This window comes from Limulus polyphemus, unplaced genomic scaffold, assembly GCF_000517525.1.
Source record: "Limulus polyphemus unplaced genomic scaffold, Limulus_polyphemus-2.1.2 Scaffold3873, whole genome shotgun sequence".
NCBI classification, from domain to species: domain Eukaryota; kingdom Metazoa; phylum Arthropoda; class Merostomata; order Xiphosura; family Limulidae; genus Limulus; species Limulus polyphemus.
The window spans coordinates 17822-32063 of NW_013669483.1; the positions used below are offsets into that span (position 1 = coordinate 17822).

The 14242-nt window shown below is 35.1% G+C and overlaps 1 protein-coding gene across 1 annotated transcript in view; it reads right to left on the reverse strand.

Annotated features, from left to right (window-relative positions):
* Positions 1–6049, reverse strand: part of LOC106470199 — a gene marked incomplete at its 3' end in the record, with an annotated part of 22927 nt that extends 16878 nt beyond the window's left edge. Inside the window, exon 1 of the mRNA XM_013930737.2 lies at positions 5546–6049. Within this exon, the coding sequence (XP_013786191.2) occupies positions 5546–5626 (81 nt within the window). The remainder of the gene's footprint in view (positions 1–5545) is intronic.
* Positions 6050–14242: the final 8193 nt, after the last annotated feature.

Below are 14242 nucleotides of genomic sequence, written 5' to 3' on the forward strand. Positions count from 1 at the left end.
ACTCCAAACCCAAACAACTCGAGAACTAATCTACACTTCAAACCAAAACAACTCGAGAACTAATCTACACTTCAAACCCAAACAACTCGAGAACTAATCTACACTTCAAGCCCAAACAACTCGAGAACTAATCTACACTTCAAACCAAAACAACTCGAGAACTAATCTACACTTCAAACCCAAACAACTCGAGAACTAATCTACACTTCAAACCCAAACAACTCGAGAACTAATCTACACTTCAAACCCGAACAACTCGAAACTAATCTACACTTCAAACCCGAACAACTCGAAACTAATCTACACTTACAACCCAAACAACTCGAGAACTAATGGAGCTACATTAAAACGTAGTAGTACGAAGCTTAAATAAAAAAATAAAACAGTGATCAAAACATAATTTGATTTTATTGTTTTTTTATTCGTCTTATACCACTGTCGAGTTCGAAAAATCCAAGCTATGCCTAAATTACCATTTTAAACTCCTTTCAACACGTTATAATAGGTTCCGTATATATTTAATAATTATGACTGTCTAGTTATACTAATTTTTATATTTGCACAATTTTATCAAATTTTGAACAGCGCTTATGTCTCGAAAAATTGTTCAACTTGCTTCACGAATAAAAATAGATAAAAAAAAACGTCTCGTTTTTTCTCTTTTCATTCTATGTCAATCAACAGGAACTTCCAAAAGTGACGTCATCTTGTTAGACAGCCAAACCTATTGATACACATGGGAAACCCTCGTCTTTCTCTCAGGAATTTAATTAACCGCCCACTTTAGTAACTTATGGTGCACCAGAGGCTTATCTCGCTCGGATGCGATTGAAGTGAGACTGCATCTCGCTCTCTCGAGCAGTGTGCTGAGTTGCCATAAAAGGACCATCGAGTAGCGGTCATTAGATTTTTTTTTATATTTATCTTTGAGTCAAATAGTCTTCTAACAATAAGAACATTTATCCAGAACGGGAGTTGATTCTGTTACGGTGCGTCACGACATTTCTTCCAAAGTCGTTTACTTACCATAAAAGTAGCATTGTTCACGGCTCGTTGAGAATGGATAATCTATATATGTAAATGTAATGAGAGGAGGGTAAGTAGCAAACATCTGTATCACCGATAAAATTCCTCTACAAAAATAATGGTTAAAATACTTTCATTGGAAGGAGCTAAAATTAAGTAACGTGTTGTTATTCTTACGCACTGATAATTAGTCCCTTAAACTAGTAAACGCCACCTGTTAACGTTATAGAAAAAGAAATTGGTATTGAATTTCAACTAAAGCAAGCTTATTTTGTTTGTTGAATTTCGCGCAAAGCTACTCAAGGGTTATCTGCGCTAGCTGTCCCTAATTTTGAAGTGATAAACTAGAGGGGAAAGCAGTTAGTCAGCATCAACTCTTTGGTTCTCTTTACCAACTAATAGTGGGATTGACGGTCACATTATAATATGACGCCTCCACGACTGAAAGGACATGACGATGACGGGCTTCGAACCCACGACCTTCAGATTGCGAGTCCAGTGCCCTAACCACCAGCCATGCCAGGCTAACTTAAGCAAATGTTGCACAACGAAGCTCCAATCGTAAATATTTAGACATTTTAATAGGCTCTTCATGACTCAGTATCTTAGAAATACTATTGTACATTCAACTTGTGCAGGTCAAAAACTTGGATTTCCGTATATCAAAATGTTAGTGGTTTTGAGTATGGAATGTCAAAATGAAAACCGAGTTTCTCTAGCTTATTTACAAAATTTACCTAGTAAAAACTTAAAATTAATATAAGTCAATAACATTTTAACACGTTTTTGCTAAGGGTGATTAATCAGATAAGAAACGAGTGAAACATTTTAACATTGTAGGAGGAGGGGATGGGGGGGATGACTTCAATGACAACTTAAACCAATAAAGTCTTAAGTATTCTAAAGTTTATAATGTTAATAATTGATTTTACATATCACTAACATATTGCTGTAAGCTATATTTTTAATGTTATAATTTATCAGTTAGAGGGCGCTGGGGTCGTTGATGATGTAATAATCCAGAGACCTGGCGAAATCTCTAGTACAATGTTTGTTTTTTGTTTCTAATTAAGCACAAAGCTACACAATGGGCTATCTGTGCTCTGCCCGCCACGGGTATCGAAACCCGGATTCTAGCGTTGTAAGTCTGCAGACATACCGCTGTGCTACTGGGGGGCTAGAACAATGTTTAGAGTTGTTAAAGAAGAGATACAATGCATTATTACAAGATAGAAAGTTGAGTCAGTGTGTTGTCGTGAGGTGTTTGGATCTCTGTTTACTATCACGCGTTTGAACGTCATTTGTAACGTAGGCCTACAGCAATTTACGGCAGTGAACAAGTGTTCAAGCTCGTAGAAACATTCAAGGAGAAAATAAAGTGCGTGCTCTCTTTATGTTGAACTATTTTCTCCAGATAATTTTTTAAAATACGCCAACGAAAGAATGACGTCACAACAATACGAAGAAGATAAAATAATATTAGAAGAAACCCATTAATGTTAATACGACTGGCCGGGGGATTTACGTAGGTTTGTAGATTCGAATAAACTTGGTAAATAAGGCTAAATCATAGTAAAAGCATTAGAAATGCTGTCTTACGGGGAATGAAACAGACCAATATTTATAACGTGAAAATAAAAATATGTTTGGAAGCACAAAGGATAAGGTACACACTTTCAACGTTAAAAATATCTTTACTGGAACAAGTAATAAAATAATTTTTTAAGAGGGGGGCACTCAGTAGAGTGCATACCTCCGCCACTCAGCGTTGATCATATTCGGCTCTCAAAAAATACGAAAGTATGTCCGCATGTCCGTCGTTATCAACGAATACGGACTATTTTTGGCAGGAAAATAAGGAATTATATTCTACATATAACCATCAAGTTTCACCAAAATCCGATCATTTTTGACTGATTTATAGAACAAAAATAGTGTGAAAAATCGGTCCCCATGTTAACAGATATGGATATTTTGGGTTTTTTGTTACCCTTGCTGTAACCTTGACCTTTGACCCTCCAAAAAACTAATCACTTCTAAGTTGATTCATAGTCCAAATGTATACCAAGTTTCGTCCAAATCCATTTAGACGTTTTAGAGAAATATTGCTGACAAACTCACACACACACACACAGGGGTGAAAACATAACCGCCATCATCTTCGATGGCGGAGGTAATAATGCCTCTATGCTTTATATCTTCCATAAATGGTGATTTCGGTATTCAAAACGGTTGCCTGTCAACATTTTATGTTCTAATGATTAAAATACGTGTTCATGATTAAAATACGTGCACTCTGAAATCCATATCAATTTTGGAGTGTTCAGGTCATTGCCATTTCTAGAGGATCTGGGGGCATATACCCCCCCTCCTAGAAAGTTGTTTAAAATTTAATTCTACGAAATTGAATCTTGCGCCATTTTAACTACAAATACTGCATACACACGACGTAATGTATTGAATTAAAATAAGCAAGTTTTAATACACAAATTGTAGTTATACGTGCCATGAAACTGTGGTCAGGCCTTACCGCTTCCTACGGCCCTGCTTATCCGTAACTAAATAAAACAATCTGACCAATCACTTTTGGTTAAATGATTAAGTCCTGTACAACGAAGACAGACGACGAAACACCTCTCTCTTATGTTTGTAGGCCTAATTTGACAAAAGTCTGCGATCAAAATCCGTAAATAATGATTTTAGGTTTGAAATTAAAAACCAACCCATGAAAAATTTGCTATTTCCAAAATCATATGAGGATTCACCGTACCTAAAAAACGTTGTTATGTTTAGATCTAAGCTCTGGTTTCACGGAACAGCATACTGTTATAGATCGAACAAAGCGAGATAGAAAAAAATCAAAAATACGTTGAAAACTTACATTTGAAGAAATTCTTACAACCCTAAAAAAAGTTAGCACAATGATCGCAAAATGAATTTTATTGTTTTTTTTTTCTTATTGTGCACCTCCTGTGGTGAAAATTAGAATATTTGCATAAAAAACATGGTCTAAGAACACGTTTTTTTTTTTTTACTTACACACACACACACACACACAACGGTAATGGTTAACAGGCAAAGATACAAAAAAATAAAGTCAAATAAAAGTTGTATATTTTCTCAGTTAAAAAAACAATCATGTCTTCCTCCAGCTGTACTAACATAACACATAATGAAGTTTTTCGGGGAAAGCTAGTAAAGAACACCATGTCATTACGATCTTCTTATGCACAGTTTACTAAAACTGACCTTTACCCAACTTAGGTCGATATATTTTTTCTAAGATCGAACCAAAAAGTTAAAGATAGTCACTAATTATTAACACGTAAAAAAACAACGAGCTTTGAGAAATGTGTCCTTCCAATGAATCGTTACGCCATCTGTTGAGTATAAAAAGGTGATACGTAACGCAAAATTGTTCCCTTAATTGTTAGATATTCATCATAAAACAATTTTAAATCAATGTCCTTCCCCAAACATCAAAATATTCAGTAGAGTCCAACGTTAGAGCCTGCCTCAACTTTACTAGTACTACGCGTAGCACTGGCTTATTATTACGAGCATTACTTCCGGGATTTTATTATAACGTTTGTTTAAATTGTAGAAATATTAATACCTAGAAATATTTTGATTCGGTTTATCAGTGTGCGTCAATGTCTCCTTATCTACACACGAACGTTTAGAGAAAATGTGAGGTAATTTTTCGATTCGTCAGAAATTATACCAACTATTAGCCTATATATAATCAATCGAATGAAAACCACGAAGCTAGTTTTGGTAGTTTCAAACAAGTAGTGAATCTCAGCTTTTAGAGTTTCAACCGAGTCACACAACCACGGTAATCTTAAAGTTAAAAATCAAAGTCTCGATTACCATTTAACAAATTTGGTAAAACACGTTTGTATCATTATACATATAATATTTATTTTTGTGATGTTTAAAAGGAGTTTATTCTGCAATAACGTTTAGTATTCCATCGGTTAAATGTACCAATATATAAATTATGGTAAAGTAAACCTACCATCTATCGTCTAAACTGGTGAATAAGTTCGAAACTCGTGCAACGATTTTAATTAGTCCTAGTACTAGTATATAATTTCAGATGGACGCTTTGCGAGTTATTACGTTATTCCTATCCAGTGTATTTCCGCATTTCTCTCAGTCCCATTCATTTTAATTTTTATTACAATACTATATGAAAACACACGTTTCAAGATCAAAATATTATATAATAACTATATAAACAAACAAATTGTTAAATATGGCACTTTACGAACCCAATAACAATTAACAATAAAAATATGAAACAAGTTTGTTTGTTTTTTACAACTTCTGGTCTGTCAAATTCAAATAATGAAATTTGAACATTTCACACCTTTAGTTTCGTAAATTTGATAACGAGTAGATATTTATTGGGATTCTGATGAGATTATTTTCAAGTTATAAATTAATAATATATGTTTATTTTCTAATCTTATGTATCGTGTATCATTATATTAAAATAAAAAATAAAACTTACAAGTTCTCTTAGTTCCTGCGGGTCTGTCATTTTCGAATAGTCAAGTTGCTGCTTCACTAAGCCTTTCACTTCTTTTTCCATTGTGAAAGCATTTATCGTGACATTAGTATTTACCTTAACAGTAGAACACGTGCCCGCTTTACTTGCGGGACACTTTGAAATGTCACCTAATCACATTAAGTATTGCACCGCACACGTTATTATTTCCTTCGGAAATAACAATTGGATTAAAGACGAATCACGCAGTTAAGAAAGTACAACCACCTGCTTGAAGCAAGGACAAATCCGATTGGCTGCATCAGTGTAAACGTCATTAGTATTATGGGCTTGTCAAAGTTTGGAGAAACTACTGGTATGATAGTTCATTCTTAGAAAACGAATCATTTATTTATAAACACACTAATATATTTATTCTTATATTTTAATTTTTAATCGTCTAGTCGATGTATAAGTGAACGAACACTTGTTTTTCTATACGCTGCCTGATAACAGCTACGTTGCTATAAGCAACGTGTAGGGTGTAGAATAGGAAGCTTACACTCGTGCCACTCCCTGGTTTAGCCTGCAGTAGCAGCTGAGTCTGAGAGATCAGGGTTCACGCCATAACTCGAGCTCATTAGTTATGTGAATCAGTAAAAGGTCACTTCAAAACCAGTGATGTGACGTGACGGATTCGGTGACTTATACAAAATGAAAAATATTGTGCCTATTAATATATTGTCGTTTGTTAACACTCATTTTTTTTCTTATAAAATGAAATTTGTTGAGGAAAAATAGCCGTAGAAAAACATTCGAGTTAATACGAATTTATCATGAGATGAACTTGAAACTGGCATTTGTGAAATGATTGTACAAATATGCTCAATATGTATTGAGTTACTAGCAACGGAAAAAATTACTCGAATTACTTTTAACGTTTCTGAGTACCAATGGGAAAGAACGTGCATGACCGTTAGGGTAGGGCCTAAATATAATGTTAAAGTGCCTGTTAAACACTAATTTAAACCATTAGTTTGTTTTGGATATCCGCGCAAAGCTACACAAGGGCTGGCTAGCTATACATAATTTTGAACTGATAGATTTGAGGGTCAATAGCACCCACCGCTAATTCTTGGGTCACTCTTGTCTGACCATTTAATTGGATTTGAAATTACGGTACTTTTAACGATCGGTTTTACAAATTTTTAAATGCCGAGTAGGCATACTAGTAATAGGTATTTTAAACGATCGTGTAGGTAAAGTAATGAGATATTATTATGAATAGTTTCATTATTAGATATTAATATCACACCATGTTAATTTTATTGCCTTACTAATGGAGATGAAACTAAATAAAGAACCGAATAATAGCAGATTGATAAAAACAAAATAGACAACTAGAATATTAATAGAAGTTGGAGAAGCAAACAAAATATTTACTAAAAATTAAATGTGTTAATAAAAGGTTTATATATTTTCTAACAGACGTATCTCAACGCGTTCACCGTAACTTTTCTGGTGTTACCATGGTTACCATAATTAATATTTTTATTTTTCTATTCTTTCATACCCCCCCCCCCTCTCGCAAAAAAAAATGGGGGAAAGAGATCATTTTTTTGTACATATTTTAGTTATGGAGTTATGTTTTCTGATGTTGATTGGTATTCTAATAATGATTGGTTTAAGTTGTATAATCGTAACAAAGTTTCTTCGACATCACCTGAGGTTGAGTTATACTAGTAATAACTACACCTTTAACTCCAACAAAACCTTATTTCGTTCGGTTAACTGACTGGCTGAGAAAGGCAAAAAAAACAAAAAAAATACTGAGAAACGCCACCTAACCTCACTCCATGCCAACTAAATTTAAAATATAAAATAGTATATGGGTTTCCGATAAATATATTTTAGATACTTGAAATTGTATGCAAATAATTACTTTCAAAGTCTAATTGTGTATTAAAAAAATAGGCTAAATAGACCCCTTTTAGACATGGCCTACAAAATCCAATTATGTTAATAAAACAGATCGTAGATTACACTGGACATCTGATCGAAAGTAATGATTGTCTTGCCCCCAGGTGTCAGCACAGATAGAATGATTGATAGATATCGGTACCAAACTTATGTTTTAAAAGTTTTTGTAGCTGGATGTAGATGGGGCGTGTGTGTGTATGTCGACAACCTCAAAATTAATGTATTTATGTCACCAATACATGATTGACAGTACAAATCAATATATGATATATAGCAAATGTTTGAAAGTATACATTTGGATGTTTGCAAAATCACGTGCTCATTCCCGCAGTTTCTTTATTTTTTAGTTGCCCCCCCCCCCATATAAAATTTAAGTTTAGTTCCGCTTTAAGAAAAGAAATATAATTGTACTTGCTGACTGAAAAGGTCAGCGATAAGTTTCCGGAATTATAACGCTAAAATTCGGGGTTCAACTCCCCGCGGTGAACACAGCAGATAGCCCAATGTAGCTTTGCTCTAAAACAAACAAACAGACAGAATGGAAGCCGGCCCGCCATTGAGAATAGTGAACGTGGAATAACTTATTGTTTCTCTTTACTCAATGTGAACAATTGAAAACCTGGTTTTGACTTCAGTGTTACTTTGGGGAAACTGAACTAAAAGTTCACATAAACAAAACTTTAAAAACTGGATTACGTGCAGTAAACAAACGAAACTCAAAGTAAAATTAATACCAACACTTCTCGGCTGTTAAGTATTTATATAATCGCGCTTTAAAGCAATGTCTAGAATACAAGCAATAAAAAAACGAAACAGTTTAAAATCAACACGCCCTGGAGATATGGACTTCTTAAGAGTAACTAAAAACAAAGAACCATTTTCGACGGTTCTTTTCTGCTAGGTCTGTTGCCAAGCCTTCTTCTCTCAAGTGCTCGGTAGTCTACCGAGTTTCATATTAAAGCTGTCTTCTTAGAAATGTTCTCGCTTTGTCTTGAAGAAAAAAAACAAAACTGAAAGTAGGTTATATTAGCCTATGAAGCTAAGACTACATGAAGATTAGTATTTACTAAGATAGCGATAAAAAAGATAATAATTTATAAGGCTGTGACGATTACTCGAATAGTCGATTTGATTTGATTTAAATTTCGCACACGGAATAGCTATCTCCGCTAGCCATCCCTAATTTAGCAGCGATAGACTAGAAGGAAGGCATCTAACTCTTGGGCTACTCTTTTACCAACGAATAATGGGATTGAGCGTGACTTTATAATTCCCCCACGGCTGAAAGGGCGAGCAGAAACCGAGTTCAAAATCATAAAATTAGTAATTCTTTCCATACAGAAATAGAAATAATAATTTTATTTGAATCGGAAAGTTTATCCCTCAACACACAAATAAACCTTTAAATGATTCAATTATTTCAGTTACGGTAATTTTCACGTGTCACGTGAGTTGCGATAGGTGTGTCTTATACGCTAGGTTGCATTTTTAATGTTGTTGTTGTTTGTAATTAAGCACAAAGCTACACAATGGGCTATCTGTGCTCTGTCCACCACGGGTATCGAAACCCGGATTCTAGCGTTGTAAGTTCTCAGACACACCGCTGTGCCACTGGGGGGCAATTTACTTTGGTTTGTTTGTTTGTAATTAAGCACAAAGCTACATAATGGGCTATCTGTGCTCTGCCCACCACAAGTATCGAAACCCGGATTCTAGCGTTGTAAGTCCGCAGACATACCGCTGTGCCACTGGGGGGCTGCATTTTTAATAGTTATTCACGTAACACAACATAAACTGACCCACTGAATAAAAAACAACAACATTGAGACGTATTGTTTCTAGAAAAAGAGTAGAATATGTCCACTATCTTGTCTCTAACTCTTAATTTTAACTATTTCTGTACCTTAAGTCATGTTTCCTACTTTGGATTCAAAATGGTCGACAATTATCCGATTATATTTTATCTAAACGATCAATAGATTTCAAAATTGTCGCCGCCCTAGTAGTTGTTCTCTGCTTTAACCGAGTTATTTCACGCTAAATATTGTTTTCAAATGAAATAATATCCAGAGGACATTGAACAATATTTTAACCTTTGTTTGTTAGGAAATCCGACATGTTTATCGTTATATCTGTAGCCTATATTTTATTTTTAATAGATTCATTAAGCTCATGACGTCCGACAAGTTAGTCATGCTGATATGCTGATACACGAAAACGTTGTCTAAAATTGTAACCTCTCGTTAGGTCAGGCATTAGTTAATTTAATGATGAAATCATTAAGACATTTCATTATACACACACACATATATATATATAATTATGCTAATTAGCCATCTAATCTAAATAAATCAAAAGATTCGGTGTTTCACTTCACTTCAAATTCGAATTTGTTTGACTTCTTACACAGAAGGTTGCGCTTTCTTACCACTCTCGGGGAAGGTGGCGCTGTTCTGCTTCATGAACATGACGTAAGTTATTTATCGAGTTTTATCCGATTATTGTCCTATTATGTTAAACAGATCGCCCAATCTGGAGAAATAAATAAGACAACATTTAGATAACAATCATCTAACCTACTCAAACGATGTTTACATTAAACATAAAATAAAGATATGAAATGACAACATTTGCACTAAATGCGACTCCCCGGGGTGGAAGAACTACTTTTATGAGTAATAAAAGTAACAGAAGGTAATTCAGTGAGCTTATGCACCCTAATGTAAACGCGGGTTTAAGATTGAGGAAAAAAGACGTAAAAAAGTAAAAAAAAATTTATTTGTCTTGGGAATTCACACATTGTATCATACGTTTTAGTTTGTCCGTATGTTTGTCTGTTTTCAAATTACTGTATATACTTAACATACCGAAATACCATTTGTGTTACTCGTATACGGTCAAATCCCACTGTTCGGTCAGACAAGAGTAGCCCAAATATCGGCGGTGGGTGCTCTATTCTATCAATTGAAAATTCTGAAACAAATAAAAGCACACTGACAGCTCGTCAACCACCAGCCAAACATTTAAACTAAACTAAACATTAGTGCTTATTTTAGAGCTTTGACTCTGGTGTAGTTGAGTTATACTATTTTGCCCATTACTGTATTACGAACTATAAACTTGAACGGATACATTTTTTCGTATCTTTAACTAAAGTGCCCAGCTCATGCGACCATACTCTAAAACCATGTGACAGAAAATGGGACGATCCTGTTTTAAATTATGATTTGTTTGTTTGTTATTAAACACAAAGCTATACAATGGGCCTCAGACTCGCCGTTGAGCCACTCGGGGACATCAAGTCATGGAGCGCGTTGAATGCCGGGATACTTGTATGAATTATCATTGTTGCTGCCAGGACCGTACACGTGGTTGATAATCGTCACATGGTAAAAGTGTAAAATTAAGGCGTGAACTATTTTCTTCGTCTTTTTTTTCTGGCTATTCATAAATTAAAAAATGCAGTCAGTTGACAAATGCCCTGGTTTACCAAGAACATTACCCCGATAACTTTTAGAGGGTTTGTTTCCGTGTGACTGGTTTACAGCCTGTTCTTCTTCTTTTTTTTTTCATTGCTATAGACGCCCTGTTTATGGCGCCAATTTTTTTTCTATTATTTCGAAATCATTTGATACGTAACATGCACAAACAGAGAACCAATACGATCTACAGATACAGTGAATAATAAACCAAATGAACTCCTGTAGAGTAGGTGAATAAAAAAAGGAAAAGTAATACTGTGCATAAGACCAGAAAAAATCAACTCGTAACTATAAAGAAAACCTTTTTGTTTGTGTTTTTTTAAGTGCACGGCTGCACAATAGGCTAACTGGGTTGTGCCCACAAAGGGTTTTGAACCCTACTATTTTGGCTTTGAATTTTCTGGAGCTCACCGCTGATCCATTGCGAGCCAAAGAAACGTGAAGTAAAGAGAAAGCTATTTGTTAAAATTTACGTTTATAAACAGAAACGGCTTGCTAAGAGTAGTTAAATTATTATCTGAATACGTGTGTATAAATGAAATGTGTACGTAGGCTGGAGTATAAAACATTATATCATAGGCCTAACTAGACTAGCGTGGGCTAATAAAATAATTATAGAGTGCAGTTCTCAGCTGGACACGCTAAGATATTTTTTTTATCCAATATTACCAAACCTGTTTCATTTTACAATTCAAAAGTTAAAAAAATATTAGGCAATAATGGTCAAGTATAATAAATTAACTTATTTATTCGACCCTTAGTATATATATGTTTGATCACTTGCTAAACACTAAGGACGAGAAAGTTGCCGCGAAATATCCCTAACAGGACCGCGTTATGATTCCTCTAATATTAATAAGATTTTTATTAAATTTAGAACGTACAATAATATTCTCTCACGAATATGATATCTGACATTCGAAAACAACTAGCCTGAAATGTTAACACTAAAATAAAGTACAATCTCTTGTATCATTATATACATAAAAGTTGAACATGTATATGAACTATTGTTACTTGACCATTTATAGGATGTAGAAAGGAGGAGTCCGAGACCTCAAAAGCAAGAGAATCTCTCACTCATGAAGAGGGGGGGAGTGAAGAGCATTCAATGCCAAGATCCCCATGGCATTAAGATGCTAGGAAGATGGTTGAGCCCACTTTGTAGGGGACTCAAGAAAACTCCCAGGAAGATGTCAAAAATGCAGAGGATGAGGAGTAGTATCCTAAAAAAAACAGACCACTTGTATGATTCCAATGGAAGAGGATAAATGAGAGGTAATCATGATCCTGTCAGGATATTTCACGATAATCTCCTCGTCAGAGCTTATCCAACTGATGCTTGTCATACCCTCTCGTAGAATAAAAAAATTGTGATTTATATAATATGTAATATTTTTCAATGTTTATTTGTAGAAATAGAATAAACATTTACACCGAGGGGGGGAGGGATAAATTAAAATCAAGCTCGACTTCAGGGGGGATTTTTTGCATAGGAGAATTACCTCTGTACACTCCTGAATTCAACACTGCTACAGACAGACACACACATACATAGTGTATGAAATATTTATATAGTTCTATTGTGTATAAAAGATGAACAGTTGGTTTAAAAATAAACCGGTTACGTGGCTCCTTTGACCACCCAAGTAGACCTATAAAAAAGTTATTAAATCCTAAATGTATATAGTTAACTAAAACCATAAAAATTGTTTGTTTGTAATTAAGCAAAACAAGCTACACAATGGGCTATCTGTGCTCTACCCACCACGGCTATCGAAACCCAGATTCCAGCGTTGTAAGTCCGCAGACATACCGCTGTGCCACTGGGGGACACCATAAAAAATATAGAATATATTTCGTGCTGAAACTAAAGTGTGAATGAGAATCTTTACAGACTCGGATGTTTATTATTTATTTGGACGCTAGAGGACTCGTCGACCAAAACACAGGCTGCCCTGTCTCCAGTTGTGGAGTTCCATTGCAGCACGTTTGTCAGTGTTCAACCAGGTAGCATTGCACCGTCCTTAATTAAGAACTAGCAGCAGCAACCACTTTTACCTTATATCTTATTATTATTAGTTATTATGTGTCACTTTGTTATAATTATTAATATTTTTAACGCTAGGTTCTCAATGTAAATAAGACGATTTTTATATTACTTCTACTACTATTTTAGGCTTGAGAGTCTTGACACACTAGTTATTCGTGGTGTTAGAAAAACACGTAGGCTCAAGAAGTCTTGATAGAAATGAATAAAAACCCTATAACCCGAAATCTTTCGAAAGGTGGACCTTTTCTTCTTCTCAAACACGTGTGATGTATGTTTATTTATTTTCATTTTCGCCAAGTTAAACGAAGGATCCCGTGATATAGAAAGTTCGAGAACCACTGGTTTTGGTATGCAAACACAAGTTCCTATAGACCTACTAATCTGGTCATTTACAGAAAGTGACGTCATGCTATGATATTCCTGTGTCTTGGACACTACATAAACTCGTATATCCTAAACACTCTGGCCCGGCATGGCCAGGTGGTTAAGGCACTCGACTCGCAATCTGCGTGTTCGAATCCCTGTTACACCAAACATACTCGCCCTTTCAGCCGTGGGGCATTATAATGTGACGGTCAATCCCACTATTCGTTGGTAAAAGAGTAGCCCAAGAGTTGGCGGTGGGTGTTGATGACTTCCCTCTAGTCTTACACTGCTAAATTAGGGACGGCTAGCGCAGATAGCCCTCGTGTAGCTTTGAGCGAAATTAAAAAAAAACAAAGAAAACAATCCTAAACACTGCCCGTGTTCATGTATTCTGAACACTACATAAACTCCTGTGTTCCGGAAACTACCGAAACTCGTGTATCCAAGGCAATACATAAACTCCTGTGTTCCGGAAACTACCGAAACTCTTGTACTTTATAAACTACTAGATTTTTTTGTCTTGTTTTTTTTTATTACACGATGGACTATCTGTGCTCTGATCGCCGTGGAGAATCGAATCCCGGAGTCTAGCATTGTAAGTCTAGAAACTTACCGCTGACCCAAAACCTGTGTTGTAAACAACACATTACCATACTCTTCAAATCAAAGAACTCTCTCTCTCTTTATTCTACATATATACAAACACACACACGTATATCGTACTTCAAAATGTTTATGCTTGACAAATGATGTGTCTCGATATGAACATCATTCAGCTTCTTATTGGCTGAATAATGTAAAATATTTTGTTTGATTGTTGTTAGGTGCACCAAGGACTAC